Here is a 23,343-nt window from a genome sequence, read left to right on the forward strand (position 1 = left end):
AAAGTACAAGAAACAAATAGAGTTTAACACTTAAAAAAGAAATTTCTAATTAAGATAACATTATATTGATTAATGCTCTGAATTCAAAATTATATTTGGAAAATAATGAAAATGTTAATTAAATCTAATAAAAGTTCATTTACCATTCCTCTTATACAAAATATCATAAACGATGAGGATTTCAGTGATATTGTATACGAGGATGATGAAAGTGCAACCTGTTGAAGAAATTTTTTGGTTTGATATTCAAACTCGAGGATGAAAATGTTCCTATTTAGTAGGGTGCTCAATGTAAAAAAAGGCCTCTAGTTAACGGGTTTAAGTTAACGGATTAACACACGGCTAAATTTATTTACAAAATATAGGAAAATCAGTATATTATATTACAATCATGATTGTCGTTGATAGACCGTGGTCACGATTTTTTTTAAATTTCGTTTTTTTTTATAGGGTACCCTTGATACAATATTGTACGAGAAATCTTTAACATACAAAATTAAATTATTGCGTTCTTTATTGGTGGTTGAAATAGTACTTCGAATATAGTTTATGTGTTAAATATATCATGTAATGAAAGTAGAAAATATTAAAGTAATTTTAGTATAAGTATATCAGCATTTTATTAAGACTGATTTTTTACCAACAATTAACCACATCTTCATCTTAAGCAAAATTATAACGTGTATCATCTTAAGATTGTTTATTCTGATTAAGACAATCAGACATAGTTCACGTGTGTGACAAATTTCATGTGTGTAATATAAGTCGTTATGAAGTAATTAACAATTAAAAACACAAATTAAGTCAAAATGTTTCCATTGATTCAACACAAATTATCCCGTGCCGTTAAACATTTTGTTGCTTACACTATAAGGTCATTAACTAGAACAGTTGCCATTCAATTTCTTTTAAATTGTAGTATAAGAATCAAATACATCCTAGATTATAGTACATTTGTAATAAATATGAGAGGCATAAGCAAAAATAGCCTTAACGAGGATGGGGCCTGGAAAGGTCAAGTCTATGTTAGGGTCTTGCATGATGTGTTCGACTTAAACCATCTTCGGTGTAATGACTACAAACAATGTACCACTGCTCGTGCTATAAATCATACACCATCATGCACAACTGCAATTATTTCAAAGCTGAATTGGCAAAATAGGTTTGTCCGAGCAAACCACTGCAGCCGATCATCTATATATGCCAATCGTGCATGTCCAATCTGTCTGCCATGTTTCATATCGGGATGATTGTTGTATTTTTTTCTGTGAAAACAATACATCTAAAAAAGATCGGTAGCTTCTAAATGTAGGTCACCTATAATAGTCACTGACAAGAAAAATTGTCAACCAATTCAAACTAACAAACTAATGGACTGATTTATGACAAAACAAAAAAACAAACAAACAAAAATATATATAACAATCGGCAACCAACGACAACCACTGAACTACAGCCTCCTGATTTTGGACAGACACACACTGGGGTTAAACATGTTTCCGAGTGTTCAACCCTCCCCTTACCTGGGACAGTAGTGCAACAACACATCATAAGAAAAAGACAATAAAGTTATTTTTAATATATATAAATTATATTGGAAAGTATACGCATCTTTGACCAGACTACATGAGGATGACACCTCCTTTAGGTCCTCGGGGCACGATGAAGGTCATATCAAAACTGTTAATGATCTTGACTTTAGGGAACTGTCCAAATGGTCACGGAGTAGCTTATGTCTTTTCATCCAGACAACATAGAAACAATTTTTGTTTTTTTAAATAATGACGCATCAGATCTTAAATTCTCCATAAATGATAAGGAAATCCCTGTTAGAAAATCGCACAAACATCTCGGGGTAACGTTTTGATCTGATGCTCGGTAAATTAACCTTATAGACAATTTGATATCCAGTGTTACAAAACTTTTTAAAAATAAACAGAGATAACTTAAGTACCGACTTTGTAGGAAAAATTTAGAAAATCTTTACTTAGTATTACCGGTATGCCTTTATTTACCAAAAGTAAAAGCATATATGAAGAAGTTGCGTGGGACTTCTTTATTAGTTTACAGGAGGAGAAGACAAAAAATCTATGCAATCTTTGTCCACCCTTTATACAGAGCACACTTTAAGTATATCCCTTGAGAAATGGCGATGATATTTTTGTTACAAACGAATCTTTTATACAATCAATTATAAAACTAATTAGTCCCTTCGAAAAGCACATTTCATCAAAATTTTTAAAGCTAATTGAAAAAGCTGAATATAATTCTAACTCAGTTAAAGGGCTCCTCCTCCTTCTTGAATCGTAGTTATTATTTTTCTTCTACTTTTTCACTAGCACGAAATTGACTTGCAACGTATGACTTTCTTGTCTCCTATCCATTTTACTGTGGGTAAATAAAATATGCTTAAACAAAACCAATTCGTGATGGTGACCGTAAAACTTGTGAAATGCCAATTTCAGTCGTTCTTCCTCAAAACTCTTTTGGGCAGTGTTTTTGACCAATGGCGCAACACTGTTATTGAAGTCCGTAAAGTGTGAACATGCACTAGTGTTCCGTTTTAATTGTAATACGTATACGTAAAGACCATACGATAGAGCAATGGTTGGTATGTTACTGCTGAGAATATGCTCTTATATTACAGTTTAATATTAAATCCAACAAAACACGTGTTAAAAATATTGTTGTTCGTTTTGTTTTTTAAAGTACCTACGAATATCGATTTGTAATGTTGTCAAGTTGAACGCGTGCATTTATAGGAGCATTTATAGGAGCAATAATTATAATATTTGGGAGCTTTGATGACCTTCTTTCACATCTTCGTCATCCTCTAGGGTTATATTACATTAGAACTATTCTTTTTTCACTGCCTGTTAATTTCTAAAATGTTTTAGAGATTATGCACTTGACAAGGGATACATAAATACATTTTCTTCAATATATAGACTGGTCAGTATAATTTGTGATGTAGCTCTTTTTCGTCTTTTTAAACCAGTAAGATCGGAACCTTTACATGATGAAAAGAGGAAATTCCTTCCAGTTCAGTTTTCTAATAAAGGAATTGATGCAATCAACATTAGCTACGTTCTTCATCACAAGGAGGTAACATCTAAAATTCCACTTTATTTTCAAAATCAGTCTTTTTCTATTGTATCCTATAGTTACACCAAAACCATTGCACCTAAAGTATTTAACTATAAGCAAGCATTGCAGGACCTTGACTAAGAAAAATACCTAAAAAAACCTCTGACATGTGACTGTTACCACTCGCCTTATATTTACAGCCTCTCTGGCCATGTTATTACTGGGGATCTAAACATAATTCAACATGAACATCTCCGAAAGGTGATATCTCATGTCTTAAGTTCAAAGAACCCCAACACCTCAAATGGAACCATAACTTCAAAATAATTATGGATTCCATTGACTACGCCAGAGCATGGGCTAAGCGAGAAGAAGTTGAACTGGACACTGTGTCAGAATGTGTCAAAACAATCAGGTCTCTGATAAAACGTCGAATTCATAAGTTGAAAAACAGTATGAATGATCGACCAAAGTCCATTTTCAGAGACAAAGAAGCTTTTAAATGTCTATCATCTCTTCACGATAAATATGTTGTTGTTCCTGCGGACAAAGCTTCAAATAATATTGTCTTTGTATGTAAATCGTACTACTACGAGTGTCTTGTAAAAGAATTTAGGAATAAATGAGCACTCAGGTAATCCCACATACAAAAACATATCATTTGACAAGGATGAGATTTGGCGAATCATAAGTCCTTCATGGTTTCAATGAACATTACATTGAACAGCAAATCTGAGGACTTACCTTGTTTGTATTGGATACCTAAGCTTCACAAAATTTCGTACATACCGCGGTACATCGCCGGCTCATCTGCATGTTCTACAAGGGAATTGTCCATTAGATTCTGTCCGCAGTGAAAGAGGGTCTTCAGAAATACCGTGAAACTGTTTACTCGCGTAGTATTATTAAACATATGTGGATTCTAAAAAACTCTAAAGACCTTCTAGATAATTTTAAATCTCGATCTTTCTCTAAAATTAATTCTATCAAGACTTTTGATTTGCATATGGGATATACATTTCCTAACTCATTCGGTATTCAAGAGCTTGTAGCTGCTACTCAGACTTTATAAAACGTCACCAGTGTCTGAGCAGAAAGTTGATGAACCAGGGTTATATCAAAGAACGTCTCGTCCTTTTTCTAAAAATGTTCATCAGAAGATACTAAGACCTTGTTGATAAATATTCCGTATCAACTTCACAAATAATACATTACGGTCTTGAAGAATAGATTCTAGATACTGACGTTGTTTATCATCTTAATTACGTGTTATAGTGTTCTTATATTTGGCTTTGTTGGTAATATCCTTTGGCGTGGCTAGGTACTTATACATCCCGCCATTGTGTTATTGTGCTATGGTCATTTTTTGTATTCTTGTCTTGCATTTTTGCTTATGTGCTTTGTCTGTATGCCATTTTATTTTTCTTTGTTGATATATTTGTTTTTTGTTTTTATATTGATTAATATTATAACACAATGTTGGAATATGACAGTTATTTTCCGTTCGTTTGATGTGTTTGAGCTTTTGATTTTGCCATTTGATAAGGGACTTTCCGTTTTGAATATTCCTTGGAGTTCGGTATTTTTGTTACTTAGTATTTTACTTTTTATTGATGTTCAGTTTTATTTGAAAATTCTTATGAAACGACTATTTGATGTAATTTTTACAAGGAATTCGCACAAGATATTTGACATTATCTTGGAATCGTGATAAACAACTCAACTAGATCTTATGCCACACGTTAAGGTTTTTTTTGCTATGCCTCTCATATTTATTACAATTGTGCTTTATTTCGGGTTTGATTTGATTGTTATGTAACAATTATTACCAAAAAAAAAAAACTTCAATAAAAAGTTTAAAATAAATGATTCATCTTTTTTGGGATAATTCAAGGCTAAAGGACAAAAGACAATGCACGAACAAAACAGACAATAACACGGTAAATTTTAATACTGTAAGTGAAAACAGTTTAGTCATAGATCAAAACATCACAATGAATAACTCAATTCAAGAATTACGAAACACAACACCAATGACAAGTTCGCCCATATATTGGGATACAGCCTTTCTGAAACTGTTTGCCGTACACGACATCACCCCTCACAATCAAAGGGTACAACCCCTTAATTCATTAGGGATTGATGCATGTGCGTTGTAAAAATAAAGTATGAGAAGAGTTGAAATAAAAAGTTAATACCCTTATCAAAATCGAAAAAAGCGCGTCTGGCGTATAAAATTATCCTAGTATCTATGATGAGTTTATTTAGATAAAAAAAACACAAAATATAAACAGATGGAGAAACAACATAATTGCACCCATTTCTAAAATCTAACGTCATAGACGTGACAGACGAACATTTAGCTCTTTAGAAAAGGTAATACTTTCTCAGTAGTGGTATCGAGTTAACAAAAACGGACCAATAGATAATAAATATGCGATAAAATAGAAAAAACAAAGAAACAAAGTCTGAAACAAAATCATCTGTTTATGCGTTAGATGAAAAATTCGAAAAAATAGTGGTAAAAGAAGAAATTGTTGTTAAATTTTGTAAAATGTCTGACCGCGAGTATGTAAATAGTGTTTCAAACCGCCTGAAGAAAACACTTTTTGGTATAAGTCCGCATTTTCCGAATATGTGTTGGAAAAAAACAAATGTTTGAAGAAACGGCAACGTATGGCATAGATTGGGGTCTTCGGAGACTAATTTCATACAAGACTGTTTTAAACCAGAGACTCATAATAGTGCATTATTTAACTTATGTTTATGGAATATTTCAAAAGGTTTTTTAAGAAAATTGAAAGATATCAAATTCTTGCAGATAGTGATCAAATTCGATGTATTGTATTCAAATGAATGTGGGGTTAAATGTCCGAAAAAATTCGATATATTGGGTAATGGAAAAGAATACGTCAGGGTAAAAGTAACGGTGGAGGTGTAATTATGGTTTATAAAAAAATGGTTAAATCCATTTATTTATTTTGTTAAGGGCTGTGTTGATTAGATTAGAGAACCGACCAAAGACCAGAAAACAGCCCAAGGTGATTGCACGATTTGGTTTGAAATTAATAAAAGTATTATGCGTAATAATATTGATTTCTATGTGTGTTCTATATATATGCATCCAGATACAAATGTGTACTATCGTAAAAATGACATTGATGTCTTTGAAAATCTACAAGAACATATAGAACTTCTCTGATATTAGTAATGGGGCTATTATATGTGATCTAAACGGCCCTGTTGGTCTAGAACCCGACAACATAACAGGTGATGTTATAAACAAACATTTACAAGACAATATTTCATTCATTAATCCTGTAAAGGAGGATGCATTTTTAAACAGATACTCGGAAGATAATAAAACAGCAAATAGTTTTGATCAATGCATCCTACAATTTTGTAAAAACTTTGGGCTACGCGTTCGTATCGGTTAATTTTGTAAAAAAAAAATTATAAAAATATTATTTAACAATACAAATGGGTGTAGTGTAATGGACTATATGTTCATTTCACAAAATAATATGTTTAGTATTATAAATACATTTTATGTTTGCTCATTTAATCATTTTTCTTGTTATGCACCATTTAAAGTTGATTTTGACCTTATTAATAATACAGGTAAAAAATACCAGTGTAATTGTTGTAACCTCGTTTTTGATATTTTTAAATTGAACGAGGAGTGCGGAGATCAAAACAGAGATAGTTTTTGTTAACCCTCAAATGTTTGAACATTTAATTACAAATAGAGACCAAGTTAGCGATATTTGATACATTGAATAAACTTTTGACAGATATTTTTTAACAATACACTAGGAGAGAAATAAAATATAAAATAGAAATGTGATTCCGGCACTGCGAATGGTTTGAAATTAACCAAAATAAGGTTAAACCATGGTTTGGCCTTTGAATTTGTTTTTATTCGAGCGTAACTGATGAGAATTTTCTAAACGAAACGCGCGTCTGGCGTAAAAAATGTAATCCTGGTATCTATGAGTTTATTCACAGAAGAATGTAAAATTTTTATAAAGATTATCTGCGAGCTACAAAGAATTTAAAAAAAAATACCAGTCGAAACTACGTTTTAACTTACCAAAAAAAAAAAAAAAAAAATTACAAACGCTTGAACGCTCGACTAAAAAGACAGCATCAAATTCAACAAGCAATATGTTGTCTAGATTACCAAAGAAACTAATCCAAATCAATTTTTCAGGACATTTAAAAAGCGAAAAAAAATTATTATTCAAACCCTTATTGTAGACGATTTTAAATTTTAAAAAAAACACGTTAAAACTTGATTTGGAAAGATGTCACTAAGGAAGATCTTAATAGCAATATAACTCTCGGGAACGTTTATGAAAAAAGGACTCCCCATTCACAGAATCAGAACTTGAAAAGACTATAAAGTCTTTAAAACCTGAGAAATCTACAGGATATGACAATATAATGAATACAATGAATGAAGAGATATTAATGAACAGGAATTTTATCAAGCCAATCATGTGTTAACTGTTGCAGATGATTTTCCAGGTATACGATTGAAAATATTATTATTATTCCAGTTTATAAAAAAGGACCAATCGGTTCCCAGGCAATTATCGTGATATTTTTCTTGTATCGCATGTGGGTACACTATTCGTATCAATTATTAACCCAGGTTTAACACATAGAGCGAAAGACAAAATATAATTACCAATTTATAGTTTGGATTTTGACCAGATTATGGAACAACCGATGACATCTTCGCACTCCATTCCCTAATTTCCAAGTCTTTGCGTAGGAAAGATTTTTATTGCTGTTGAATACTATAAACAAAAATTGAAAGTTTATCCCATTTCAAACTGTGGTTAAGACTTCATGAGGAGTGGTGTCACTGTTAAATATAAATATATAAATCTATATATGCCCAAATTAAATGCTGTGTTAAAAAGGAAACACATGTATTTTTTCCCTATTTCTTCCAAAGTAATGTTTGTCTGATGCAAGGATAATATTTATTCCCTTTTCTATATTCTTTGTATATCATTGACAATGAAATTAAGTCAAGGTTGTCAGTCATATGAGTTGAAGATGGTTAATTTATATTCATATTTACTAATGTATGCAGATGACATAGTGTAATTTAGTGGAACAATTGATGTTAACAAAAACTGATAGATATGTGATGACATATATTCCAGAAAGTGTCATTTGTACATCCAAAATTATTGTGTTATAAGCCAAACTAAAGCGACTGAAATATGGTATTTAAATGGTGAATCAATTCAATTATGTGGTATTTTATATAATCTTTTATAAAATGGTAATTTTGTGTATAAACAGAAAATGTTAGCAATCCAGGGTAGAAAAGCAATATTTAGTTTATATAATAAAATACATGACGACTGATTTAACCATGAAACTGTGTTATCTTCTTTGACACATATGTATCAAGTATATTAAGTTAAAATTGTGAAGTCAGGAAACCACACAAAGCTGAAATATTGAGCAAGTTAACTTCAGCTTTTTAAAAAGTATATTAAAAGTTCAAACTTGTACTGTTAATTACATGGTATATATTTAGTTTGGTAAATACACTTTGTATATAAAGAGATATTGCAGAATGCTTAAATATTGGTTGTAAATTATTAAACACAGTAGATTTGCTAATTGAAAGACAACACCAATTTTGTAATATGTGTGATAAAAATCAATTATATTTACGTATGTGGCAAATATTTTGATAACAGTAAAAAATATATATAAAACCATTGTATTAAAAAAAAAATTGTTATAGATTTATGAAATTATTGTCTGTTCATAACATCGAAGAGTTTAACAAACTGTATATCACTAATCAGATTCGTTATTGATAATATAATGTCTGTACTTCATTATTTATAATAAGTGTTTTCCTTCTCCGCTGATAATTCAATGGATCAAATTTATTTGTAATTGTAAAACAAGTATGTGTATAATCACTGATGTTATTATATTTGTATATCTAAATCTTATATATTGCTTTTGGAGAAAAGACTATTATTAACATTTAAATAAGCATTTAAATAGGACATGTTCTGAAACAACCTATTGAAGAGGGGTTATCTCAAGATTTAAAATGATCATAGTTATTTACATGATCGGTTAATAATATTTTAGATACTATATAAAACATTTATTTATTTCAATGATTTATTCCTTTAAATAACTACTACATTATCTGTCTGTTCATTAAAAATGGAATTTCCTGATGCTCAAAATGTTCCTTGTGAAAAATTTAGGAAAAGGAGAAAATAAAATAGCAGAACAAAAACAGGAAAGTGTGAAGCATTTTATGATGTGAATCATAACTTATATAGATGATGTGATACTTTTTTCATGAGAACAACTGACGTTGACGATAAACAAATCCAGCCCACTCATTGTAGATGATAAATTTGGAAAAAAAAATGTTTGGGTTCTAAAAAATCCATCTCTTAGCAGAATTAAAAGTAGTATCACTATTAAATGAATCTTCAGTAAATCAAAAAATAGTTGCGTTTTAGATATAATTTTGTGGTTGAATTAGGGAAAAAAAATCTCCAAAATTATGGTCCTTTTACAAGATCTGTATTCAAATATTTTCTAAAGCAATATTTCCTAAAGCAACATTTTTCTATATGATTATTTTATACGATCATAGATAAATATTCAAAAGTTGGAATAGGTTATTCTCAACTTACAATTTTGCCTGATTTTACCATTGGCCTATACTGCACTGTCTATTTTGTGCAGTTTGCTTCTACCCAGCGAAATGAAAATTAAAAAAAAAGAAGAAACTTAAAACAATTGAGAGCTAGACTAGGAGAAAGCGAAGTGATACTGTATTTTGAAAAACATACGATTTCATTAACGGAATCAGCAATTTTACAATTGCATAGCCCCTCTTTTCTCTCACAAAACTGAAAAGTTGGTCTAGAAAACATTCAATATGTTTTTGAAACTGATTTTCTGACAAGTTTAAATGGAAATCCAATTAATATTAGTTCAGAATATTTCAACATTTTGATACGGCCCCTCTGTATATCAGACAGAGTTTGGTACTAGTGTCCGTATACATATCCGTATAGACGACTTTTTGAAAATGTCTAATGATAAGTAGTATGATCAGATAAGTTTTCATAACTGTATATTTATTCTTTTCAAAATATTATGTGACGTGTATTAAATACTAGGGTCACACCTGGTTATAAACGTTCCTAGAGAAGTTCTTAAATACAAGTAGCAATATTTAGCGCCAATTTGGACTTTTTAAAGTTGGCTAATAAATTAAGACTAATGGAATTTATGAAAAAACTGGCAGTTTTAGTCATAATTGGATATTTGTTTATTGAGGCTGGCCTTTTGTGTGGCCTGTTTACAAACGAATGGATAAAGACAAAAGAATATCATCTCGGCTTAAGGCGATATTGTTACAATACTAAGAATGATACCAGCTGTCACAACGTTGTGGAAATTCTCCCAAATCTTAAATGTAAGTAATAATGATAATAATAGAGCTATGAAAAAAAGAGTTAGAAATATTAATTGTATTTTTAAACTACAGATGCGATGTAGTAAAATGCCTTTTCATATTTATGTTCTTATTCGCCAAGCTTAACCGAACATAAATTATTTATTCAATAATAAAATGCAACACATGTATACCATAGGAGTGAGCTCTCCTAGTGAGTAGCACACTTTAATACTTTATTCAGATAATATACTAAAAAACATAAACAAACACAGACATGTTTTCAGGTACTATTAATACATATATGTATAAGCACTTTAAGTATGCATGTGCAAGACGTAGACTTTTATTTTTACGAACTATTTGAATGACACAACTTTAAAAATACAGATACTTTTTTTTTCTACATTTCTTTAGTGACTGCAAAAAGTTCTCTTATATATTCTATTATGTTTTTAGACGAAATATTTTCTTATAAGGTGGTACCAAACACCTTGACTAAAATAATTTGGCTCGTTTGACAAAAATATAAAAATTTCAAAAAACTTTTACCACACATTTTATCGAAAAAAAATTCATTGGATATATAGCAGTTTGACAAACACTAGTTTTGATCATTTATTGTTATGATGCCTAAATTATTAGAAAACTTTCCTGTGTTAAAGCCAAGTAGTATGTACACTATATAATAAAAAAATAGGAATATGGGGTATCCATCCATGATAGAAAAAAAAGTATATGCACAGCAAAAAACATAAAAAGTAAAGGAACAGCGCCTTTATCTCAAAGTCACAATGAAGCCTTCAACATGTAACAAAACCTCTCACCTCACTTCCAAGATTAAGACAATCCGTAGTACTGGTTTGAGCGGAATTCTTAGCAAACTGACGATCACACCACAACTGTGAATTGAAGAACAAAGCCATATCAATAAAATAAATCTGGCAAAGAAATGAAACATTTCCTGTCATAATTTAGCCTGACAATCACACTGAAACGTGCAAAACCAATACATAAATTGAGAAAACCACGGGGCACATCGATATATATGTTAGATAGCTTTGCATGAACAATGTATTTATAGGGCAAATAATTCGAGTAGACTTTGTAAGATGAATCACCACAAACTCTGACCCGGTCAAAAAGAACATACCGGAAAGTAGTACATATTTAAAACCATATGGTTCCTACGCATAGGTGTAAATAGAAAACTATGTAGAATATATATTGATAATGTATTTATCAAATGAAAGATGAAGGACTTGTGATCCTTGTAGAACACCTTTTTGGCTGATATTGTTTGCAAAAACTTGGATGTGAATAATCCTGTTTGATATTAACACAAGCGTACAGATATTATCTTTATATATTGCCTATTTCGACCTCTCAAACTGTTATGCATTAAGAAGAGGGACGAAAGATACCAGAGGGACAGTCAAACTCATAGATCGAAAATAAACTGACAACGCTATGGCTAAAAAATAAAAAGACAAACAGACAAATAATAGTACACAAGACACAACATAGAAAACTAAAGACTAAGCAACACGAACCCCACCAAAAACTGGGGGTGATCTCAGGTGCCTCGGAAGGGTAAGCAGATCCTGCTCCACATGTGGCACCCGTCGTGTTGCTCATGTTATTACAAATCCGGTAAATAGCCTAATTCGGTAGGTCACATTCGTGGTGAAAAAGGAAGTGGATTGTAATTACGACATAAGGAACATATCCGATATCATCTGTGAAACGGTTAATCCATTACGGTCAACCAACTCGTGATGGCGTCCGTAAAAGTTACGAAGGGATGATTTCAACTTCACCATTTGGAACTCTTGGTTTAATAGCTTCCTTGTGAGCAGCAACCCTATATCAAGGAAATCATAATAGGAAATACAAGCCCGGGAATATCGTATCAACTTGGAGATATATACTCTGTATGCAGGCGCTGCTGGAATGTTGCTACATAGAAATGGAAAGTTCACAATTGGGAAGCTGAAATCATCTCTTTTGTCGTAAAGTTTTGTTTTCAACCGAAAGATGATACGAAATAAAACGTTCCTTTCCAAAAGTTTGCTTTGTTTCATTAATTGGGGTAATATCCTTTTTTATAAATCACTTAAAAAATGTATTATATCTTTTATTCCAAAGCATTACTATACATATAGCGATAAAGATTTTCATCAACGAGGTAGTGTTTCAGGGTTTCAGCATTCATGACCACAAGTCTTGCTCCGCACTATACAACTGCCACATTCATTGATAATCCTACTGACCATGGAATTACTGGTGACCTTAACATTGTTACAACTGTTCTTCTCTGGGAAAATACTAGTCCAGACAGAATTCGATAACTTGAAACATAAATTAAATATCGTTATAGTTTTGTAGAGGGACAGTTTTTGGTGTTATTATACATATATGCATCCCTGTGTATTAGGGGAATATTATACTGGACGATTTTTAGTTTTACGACTTCCTACAATATTTTATTTAGTTTATTGTCTGATTTTAGTCCTGTATATTCTCCCATTTATTTGTATTGTAGTCCTGTCATGTAATCTTGTCATTTTAATGTTATATTTAACATTGAAATAAAAGCGGGAGGTTTGGCTAGCCACAAAACCAGGGTCAACCTCCATTTTTTTCTTAAAATGGCCTGTACCAAGTCAGGAAAATGGCCATTGTTATATTATAGTTTATTTCTGTGTGTGTTGCATTTTAGTGTTCAGTTTCTGTTGTGTCGTTGTTCACTTCTTATATTTGATGTGTTTCCTCAGTTTTAGTTTGTAACCCGGATTTGTTTTATTCTCAATCGATTTATGAATTTTGAATAGCGGTATACTACTGTTGCCTTTATTTATTATCGTTTCCCTTTTTTTCATTGTGTGTATTCGTTCGATTCATAGTTTTTGAAAGCCTTCTTGATATCTTATTTCAATAAAAAAAAATATGCCGTTATAATGCTGAATAGAAGATAAGAAAAGTGCGTCTGATTTAAACCGGCGTTGATAAATGTGGAATACTTTGAGGTTTCATTTTTATATTTAATCACTATGTTGTGCCAATTCTGGTCCATTTCCTTAATACAATATGTTCTTACTTGTAGAAGATTTTACAGCTTTGTATAGTGGCGTCTTTGACCTTGCATTATACCAAAGACTATTTTTTTCTTTGATTAAATGTTTTGTATCATAATTACAATCTCTGAATTAACGGGAAATTACATATATCTAATTGTATAGTTAGAAAGACGCGATTTCAAATATTTATGATGAAACCATAACTACAATTTCAAATGTTGAAAGTAACAAATATAATGTAAGAAATTCAAGAAAGTAAATATTTGATTGTTTAAAGACAATGTTTAGAAAACTTTGCCATTGACATAATTAAGCACTATTCAATATAATTCTAGATTCGAAAAATAAAAATCTGAGATCGAAAAAGGTGAAAACATTTTCTTTTAATTATTACTTCTTTTATTCACAATGCCGCGCATTTGATAATTAACACAAAAAAATATATTTGAAATAAATATACAATTCTTCATTAATAAAATTTTAAGGCAGTTACCATGATGATCCTGTATCGCGTCAGTGTCAGTTGTATGTGTCTTAATCTTAAAAAAATACTTAAATTGTGTTTTACGGTTGCAATAAAAAAAAATTAAAGGAATAATTCACCCGATACCAAGTAAATCTGAATATTTACTAAAATAAATTTTAATCTTAAAACATGCAAACAAAATACATAGCTTGATTTGCATTCGAAAGATTATCATATTTGCCAGATCCTGAAAAAAGCAAAATTTGTACCAAAGATAAGGACTTTACTACAATTGTATTATACAAATATATTTTGGTTCTTTAAATAGAACGGTTCAGTGTGTATAAGAATACTTCTTGTAAACCTTTTATTTTATTAGCGGGAACGTTTATTCTTTGCGAACGCTAGTATTTGGTACGCCAAACGCGTGTTTCGTCTACAAAAGACTCATCAGTGACACTCTAATCAAAAAGATAAAAGCATGAAGTTGACGAGCATTCAGGACTTAAATTTCCGAAAGTTTTTGCCAAATACAGCTAAGCTGAGCTTTTCCTGGGAAAGAACATCTTAAGTATATACGTCAACGTGACAAAAAAAAGACAATAGAAATCCAGATGTCAAAATACAGTCTTCAACAATTAACATGTGTCTATATAGTATGTTAAGCTAAGAAAAACGTCAACAAGTGTAGAGCAGTGTACCCGATAGTGACAAAATAGCGCTTAAATTGCTGTTTATTTCTTTGTATATTAGAGAGGAAAAAAAACAGAAACAAAAAAAAAAAACATTTAGGCAACCACGGAACTCATCAAGATGTCTGTTATATGACTTGGAATGAGATAATGTATGAACAGGGCAAATAATTACTAATTGCAAAAACGGTTAAACTAAGCCGACAGGTAACTTCAACATCGATGAACCTCCATTTCTTTACTTTCAGATATGCTTGATACAGTGTTTTATATTTCAATTGGAGCATGTAGTTGGGTCGGTTTGGTTTTTATCGTGATAGCTTCTTCTTTACGTTGTAATGGATGTAAAGGATCAAAAACCCGTAGATGCACCAGCTTGGTCATGTTTTCTTGGTGTAAGTCATTTCTATTTACCTTTGCTATTAGTAATTAATATTATGTGTTCCCTCTAATTTCGGCATTGGACGCCTAAAATTTAAAAATTGTTGTTTTCATATCTTGTAAATTAACCGAACGACTATATCGAGGCCAAGGACATGAAACGGATGATGTCAAATGAACATAAAACGAAATTTAAGTTGAATAGAAAGCGGAACGATCTTTGACTGTCACAGAACATTTATGGAAAGTATGGTAGGATAGGACAATTTACATGAACATCTGTACTATCAACGAATAAAACTCATGAGTTATTTTCGTGTTGGAGTACTCCCCTAACACGGGACACACTTCCATTTCATATTAGATACACTCCACACGACCGTGGACGACCCTTGTGGAATGAAGAAAAGGGACTCGGATCCATCAATCGAAAAAACTAGAAATTTCTCGTTCCTACTGGTATAAATTTATCTTAAAACCTCTTGCAAAGAATTGGTTTGACAATGTCTTGCACACTGACTTTAATTTTGGACTGTAATGATTCAAATTTTCGTATATTTTTGTATGTTATAGGTCTTATACAAGGTGCAGTTCTTACTATATTTATGACAGCAATTATGTCAGAACTTTCTGCAAGTGCAAGTGATGTGGGATGGTCATTATATCTGGAATGTACTACGCTTGTAATATCATATTTTCTACTAACTATACAAATCTGCTGTGAGTAATAATACGACGTGTTATATTTTTGATGATATTTTTTATAACAAATGACGCTTTGAAATGTACGTTTTTGAAATCCACATAAAAAAATCATTCAGTCAGACAATAAATATTACTTGAACAAAATATAAATTCAGTAGAAAACAATAAAAAATATCGGCAATGGAAACGGAGAATAGAACAATGACACGATACACAAAACATAATGTGTCATCTTAAGGCATCGGAGTGGTGAATGGAGGAGTCTAAAAGTAGGACATTCACTTTTAAACGCAAATAATCAGTGCAGATTTATCTTTTCAATTGTTGGTCATATTTTTGTACTAGTAAAACGATACTGGTCAGATTATTTGAAAAAAAGAAATTATATTTGTATAGATATAATAAGCCGCTTGATTTCGAAAATCAAAATGTATCACAAATCTATCTATAAATTATCCTTCAGATGATAACAAGAAATTCACTAAGTCTCTCAGATAGCAATATCAGTATTTATGTTTATGAATTGTACCTTACATAGTTGCTTTAGGGCTAGGAACTTAAACACATTTCGTGCTTAACTGCAAAAAAAAAACAATTGGGTTTTTTCAAGTCATGTTTCTTGTCCAAATACAACACGACATCCATGATGTATTGTTAAACTAGATACGAGTCTAGAGTTGACTAAAATATGCCTTGTTTAATTCATTTAACACATCCGATAGATTTTAATAACCTATCATACTTTTAAGTTATTAAAATTTAAAGCATTCAAATTTTAAAAGACGTAGGAAGTTTTTTTTAAACAATTAAAGATGTGTAGCCTAGTAATTTCACCCTTCTTAAAAAATCGAATCATTGCTTTGAATTTTTTATCTGAAATTCATTTTTTTTTTTTAAATGTAGAAGGTAATATGCTAAGGCCACTTTTCGGCACCTTGAATTCGATTATCAAATATAAATCTATCAAGTCCTATTCTACAGATTCTTACAAGACACAAGTATTTTGATTTTTGAATTTTGTCGTACGCGTGTACATATTTGCTTTAAAAGTCCAACGTCATGCCTTAAGCACAAACTGCGAAACTGCAAAATAGCCTCATTCTAAAATATTGTCGTTAATTTTACTACAAGATATCTTGTTATAATATGTTGATGCGAGATCAATTAATTTTTGGTCGGATCAGTCTGTAGATCATATTTAATTTTACCAAAAACTATTTTAGATTGGGTTTTGTGGTCAAATATGTCAATTTGGGCATGTTTATAACGTCACTGTGACATAACACTTCAGTGATCGGACTAAATATTTCATTCACGTATTAAAAAGCGAACATCCGCATCATACTGATTATTTACAATGCACGACAAAAGTGGTATAAAATTAAAAAAAAACGGTTTTGAATTAGATAGTTGGAATTCCAATATAAACAAGTCATGTCTTCAAAGGTTAACAATGGCTCTCTTTATTCATTAAAACTCAAATTGGAATTGCAGCATTTTAGTAAAAAAAATATATTGACACCAAGTAATTTTAATAATAACAATATGTTCTGCAACCAGATGCACATTAAGTTTTATTTTATTTTTTTTCTAATTTAAATTCAGGTAAAGATGGTTCTGGTAAAGACAGTGCAACCGTTAATGTAATAGACGAAAGTAAGAAATGCGAATAATTGGATTAACATCTACATTATTTGAATATATATATATATATATATTTGGTAGGGAAACTATCACTTTGTAGTTGTGGAAGGGGATTACCTTCATAACTATATGCATGGCTGATGCTTATTCCAAATTTAGCTTCTTAAATTATAACAATTCCTCTTCCAGCTTTGGCTTCGTCTTTATAATATCAATACATCTGTTTGTCTTTGTTCCGTTCCTTGTCTCTTCGTGTATTTTAAATTGATAGTTCCTTGTTCGTGTTTAAACCTTTGTTTAAAATTTGAATTGTCTTCTTTGCTCTGTGTGACAAATTTCAATACTTTGGTAAATAAGTAACACGTACAAAACATTGATTAACTTATTGGTTGTTCCTTTCCTTATTCCAATGGCAAAGATTGCATGCATATTCAGAACAAGACCAACAATTAATGCAAAACGTAATCTGCAAGATATGTCTATCAGGATGAAGTACGATACATTTGGACTGCCACTGGAAAATGAACCTTGCAAAAAAACTCATCAAATATACCAGTTTTATATAATTGTATACATTAGACGCACGTTTCGTCTTCAAAAATACTTATCAGTGACGTTCGAATAAAAAAAATTAAAAAGTCAAATCAAGTACGAATTTGAAGAACATTGACGACCCAAAATTCCAAAAGGTTTTGCCAAATACAGCTAAGATAATCTATTCCTTGGGTAGCGAATACTTAAGTATTTCGAACAATTCAAAGTTTTGTAAACCGTTAATTTATGATTATGACCATATCAATGATATGTCATTTCAACACAGAAGTCCTGACTACTACGCTCGTGACACCCTCGTGGAAGGAATTCCCAACCAGCAGTAGTATCGATTTAGTGGTTGTTAAAAACCTTACCAAAGGAACCAGGCTTTAATTACTGTGTACACCAGACCCGCTTTTCCTCTACAAAAGACCCATCCGTGATGCTTGAATAAAAAAGTTAAACAGACCACCTACGGACCTCTCATAGAGTTATTGCAAGGGTTCTTTATGATATACAAAGCGTAGCACTTACACTATATGGGCATCGGATATGCACGTAATGTCAAAATGTAGAATAGCATATGGCGAATGCAAAGATCTCCAAAAAATCTTTGAGGAAAAATGTTAGATGTGAATAAAAGTAGTGTTGTATAAATGTCAATGATAGAACAACCCATTGACAAAAATAATCAAAAGACATATAGAGGACACCATACGTGCAGTCTTCAACAATAAACAGGTGCCTATACAATATGTCAAGTTTTGTCTAGGAAAATGGTGAAAAAATTAGCAAAATTTATTAATGATCTGCCATCATCACAAAATTCTCCATCTAACGAAAAACATTTAGATATGACATACGAAAACAACTGACGAGGAACCTGACAGGCACATGGATTTGTATCAGGATGAAACTTGTTTTATAACCTTTATCAAAACGTCTATGAAGCTCAAGTGACTGCTGACAATTTGTGGGATTTATGGATAATATTTCCGTATAATGCCTTGCACGTGGAATCATACTTCCACATGACATCACTATAATTGTGATAAAATTTATTAAAATTTTTGACCAATTTATGATATTCTTATCCCTGTAAAATGTATTGATTATATAAAAATGAGTCTTAACTGCAAACACGCGCATATTTAACCAACTAGCAAATATACACTGCATAAGATGGAGCCAGCGAAATGAAATATCACAATAAAAAAAAAGGAAAGCTAACATCCATAGGAAAGGAAAAATCGTCCCATTAATCTTACATTTTGGTATGTATATTACCTGGTAAAATTCAAATTGATTATGCATTTCATTTGTATACTTAAAACACTTTTGTTTTGTTGGGTCATTATGACTTTTTGATATAAATTGGGATTCTTAAGTGTAAAACAATAAATCTGCAATAAGAGGGGCACATTTAGTTCATATTAGAATACCAATCATCTATCTGTATCCAAGGGCGTAGCTAGGGCTGAAATGATGTGGCTGCCAAACTGTTGTCAAGCGTAGCGAGACGAAAAAAATGGCCGAGCGAAACCATGCGAAAAAAATTTTGGACCATTTTGTGCAGAAAATGATATTTTTTCGGACATTTTCCCTGTATGCATGTGTACTCCCCAAGAATCCGACACTGGTTAGATATGTGTTTCATTTCAATGAATAAGCGCCTTAAAAATATTGAATAGAGTTCAAATGATATTTATAATCTATTTACAAAATTAACAATTTAGATTATTTACAACAAAAAGTTCAGCTTTCTTCCCTTTAGAGATGCAAATTTTGTAATCACGTTTTGTCTATCGATCGCCACATCTCTTTAGATGTGTAGCATAGTCAGCGCCGAGAGACGGTCTGTTCAGACATTGTGTGTGTGTGCAATGTTACAAAATGTATATTCTGTTAAAATATAACAGATATATTTTTTTCAAAATAAAATAAATATTTGTGTCTAGATTGAAACGGGTATTTATAAGCCCAGGAATGATCACACTCTGTCACAAATTGAGTTTTTATCACGTCGTCTTTCATGTCACAGGAAGCGATATCAGAATATGGTGGTTTAGTTGTTGATAACGTTGCTACGTCAGATGTAGAAGCCATCGCTCAGATTTCAGATGAAACATGTCCGCGGGTCTACGTATTATCATCCTCTGCGTTGCCGTAGCCGACACTTTTCTGCGATTTATCTATCGAGTTAACATAAACTAAATGAAGAACAAACACGGACCTACCACGCATACTGCTTCGAAATTGATTGGGCGTTATTCGCATATCCTCACCCTTGTTACATTCGGAGACCTCTGAGTTTATCTACTGCGAACACATGCAATTAAATATATATTTTTTTTATTTCTTTTTTTGTCAAAATGATGTGGATGCTTCAGCATCTGAGTATAAGTCACTATCTGATCTTAAAAAAAACACACAAATTATATCAGGCAAATAATTACTGGCTTTTCGTCATTTCTTTGCATGTACAATTGTGTATTTTGGAAAGTTTAAACATAGATTTATCAATAGACCATTCAATTTAATTGGAACATACGATTATGTGACAGTGTACTATAAAGGGTAGATAAATTATAGAGATAACTATCAACGGAAGCAAACGTACTTTCAAAGGATAATAGCTTATCCGAGACTTTCGAAGAGTTTTTCACACTCCAGAAACAGTTAGCGCCACTATTGACATAATTGTCACTGTATTTTATATCGAGGTCCGTAATGATCGTAAGATCTGAAACATGCTTAATTCATACAGATACTAGTATAAAACGAAATGGATGAGGTTCCCTTCGTAATTTAGGAACTAAATAGTGGGGACAGTGTGGTATTTATCATTAGCTTTAAATGCAGTCCTTGTTGACGCGTGTTCATCTTAGATCTTATCTTCAATAGCTGTGGTAGGAATGAAAGTATTTGGATTCGTAATTCAAGTTCTGATCAGGTATTTTCGTAAGTCTTGTATAAAGAGTTGTCTTCATTTGACTTTTTAATAATTGTTCCACAGCTTTCATAATTGCTTAAAACAATTTAATGTTGTGAAGCATAGATTATTACGTTTACGTCACTAAGGCAAATTTAAACGGACCTTATCCGGACATAATCTTTTAATTAAATTAATGATAGGACGTTTTATTAGATTCTGTATGTACAAGTATTATATTTCCTCCATAATTTTCTATCAATATTACAGCAATGAGTAACATCTTTAAAATATCAGCGTAAATGTTACACGATTCGTTTGAAATTTGCATTTTGTTCGAAGAATAATGTAAGTTTTTGAGGACAATATGCATTTGCAAGCATATTTTAAATACTAGTAACATATTTTACAAACACAAAACATAACAGATAATTAAAACAAGGTATAATTGTGGTACAAAATGACGTTAAATCATTGTGGTTAACGTAGGAAATAAATAGTGACCTTAAGAGTGACGTTTCTATTGTTCTCGACTTACCATTTATCCGACTGAAATATTTGTGTCTGAAGGACTTTTGATTGGACCTACTCGAACCCTGAATTCTGTGCATATATGGACTGAATTATGCATGATAATATTACATAAAATATTTAACGATGAATAAAGGATATTAAAATGTTATAGTCCCAAAAGTTGCTGTAAATAAAAAATCATAAGTATTGTAGGATCTGATGACGATCTAACGATTTCAAAGACAATTCTATAGATTATTAGAAAACCATTTCAACCTTTGTTTCTTTTTACAGCTCTTTCATACTCAATTGAAAACGTATTAGGAGATGAACATGTTATTGGAGGTAAAACATTTTAAATTGAAGTCAAAGTAAATGGTTATCCAACACCGCGTAATGTTTACTGGTACAGGGGAGACGTTATAATTAAAAAAAACAACGAATAGATTTTATCTGATCCATGGAAAAAAACTTCGCTTCAGGGTACATTCGCCTGCTCCAGAAGGAACTGCAGTAGCGCTAGCTACGCATATTTTTTTTCAGAACCAGGAAGTTTGCAGTATTGTCTCCCCTTAAGCCAAATAGATCTATTACAATATTAAAATCAGTTTGGTCATTCAGGATATTTTAATTGACAGCTGACTAACTAATTCTTACTATTAAATACAAAAAAAACATGATTCCTTTTTTCACCAATCAAGCAAATTACCAGGGAAATCCCTCAATGGCTATTTTTATTCTGGGAATAACCCCCATTATTTTATACAAAACTGTTTATAACATCATTTAGAATTGATATCTCACCTGGTAAGGGTCCATATGAAAATTTTTATTTGAATTTAAACATCCTTGTATATCGTAAATAAGATGTCAAAAAAACGATTTGTAGGCTGTGCACCAATGAATCACATTGAGCATGATCCAAATGTCGTATACCAGTAAACGTTTTGTCGGTAAGTATCCAAATGTGTCAGTATACACATTTGTATTTATAGTGTATATATTCTTTATTCAATATGGATTAATGCATTGTGTCGTTGTAGAGAAAATAGCACAATTGACATTGAAATATACATTTTACTTTAAATTATCCTTTAGAATATATATACATTATGTTTTGATATTACATAATGCTAACACATTGTGAAAATACAGAGTATTTTTATACACATTTGGTAGTACTGTCAAATCGGAATTCTGAAGTATAATTAGATGTACGTCTGGCATACAAAATGTTAAGCCTTGTATCTATGATGAGTTTATCTATGTAAAGTTGACCAAAAAGAAAAGGGTGATGGAAATGTAATTTTTTGGTTGTAAAATTAAGTAACTATAATCGGAATGGAAATCTGTTGCTCCGGAAGGATCATTACAAGTGAAACCGTTTCAATCACATATCGGAATTTAAATTGTGTCTTGTTTAATCCCAAGACATTACTGAACTTATATACATGTAACATTTGTAAATGTAACTGATTTTTACATGCAGAAAATGAATGTTTGAAATATAAACCAAGTTTCCTACATCAAGGATCAAATAGAGACAACATAAATTTACTATTGTCATCAGGGTAAAATACAGAAACTGTAGGAACCGCGTAAACTGCAAAGGAAAGCGAGACTGGGTGAGCCAACAAGCAATCGGCAATCCTCGGCTGAATCCGCTACTCTCCTTCTGTGTCGCATGCAAAGCCGGAGACGATTACCTTGTTGGCTCATTCGTCACAACTCGGCCGATTCCGTACCTTCATCCGTCATGCGAATCGACACTCAGTCAAAATCGGGAATAGGACACAATCGGTATATTTGAAGATTAGCTGACTATTTATTACACTGGT

General features: G+C 31.6%; 1 protein-coding gene across 1 annotated transcript in view; it reads left to right on the forward strand.

Moving 5' to 3' along the window:
* The first annotated feature begins 10,146 nt into the window (after positions 1-10,146).
* LOC127703102 (titin-like) overlaps positions 10,147-23,343 on the forward strand; it is a 30,537-nt gene continuing 17,340 nt past the window's right edge. Inside the window, exon 1 of the mRNA XM_052207533.1 lies at positions 10,147-10,579. Within this exon, the coding sequence (XP_052063493.1) occupies positions 10,384-10,579 (196 nt within the window). The 5' untranslated portion in view covers positions 10,147-10,383. The remainder of the gene's footprint in view (positions 10,580-23,343) is intronic.

This window comes from Mytilus californianus, unplaced genomic scaffold (assembly GCF_021869535.1).
Source record: "Mytilus californianus isolate M0D057914Y unplaced genomic scaffold, xbMytCali1.0.p SCAF_5, whole genome shotgun sequence".
In the NCBI taxonomy this organism is placed as follows: Eukaryota; Metazoa; Mollusca; class Bivalvia; order Mytilida; family Mytilidae; genus Mytilus; species Mytilus californianus.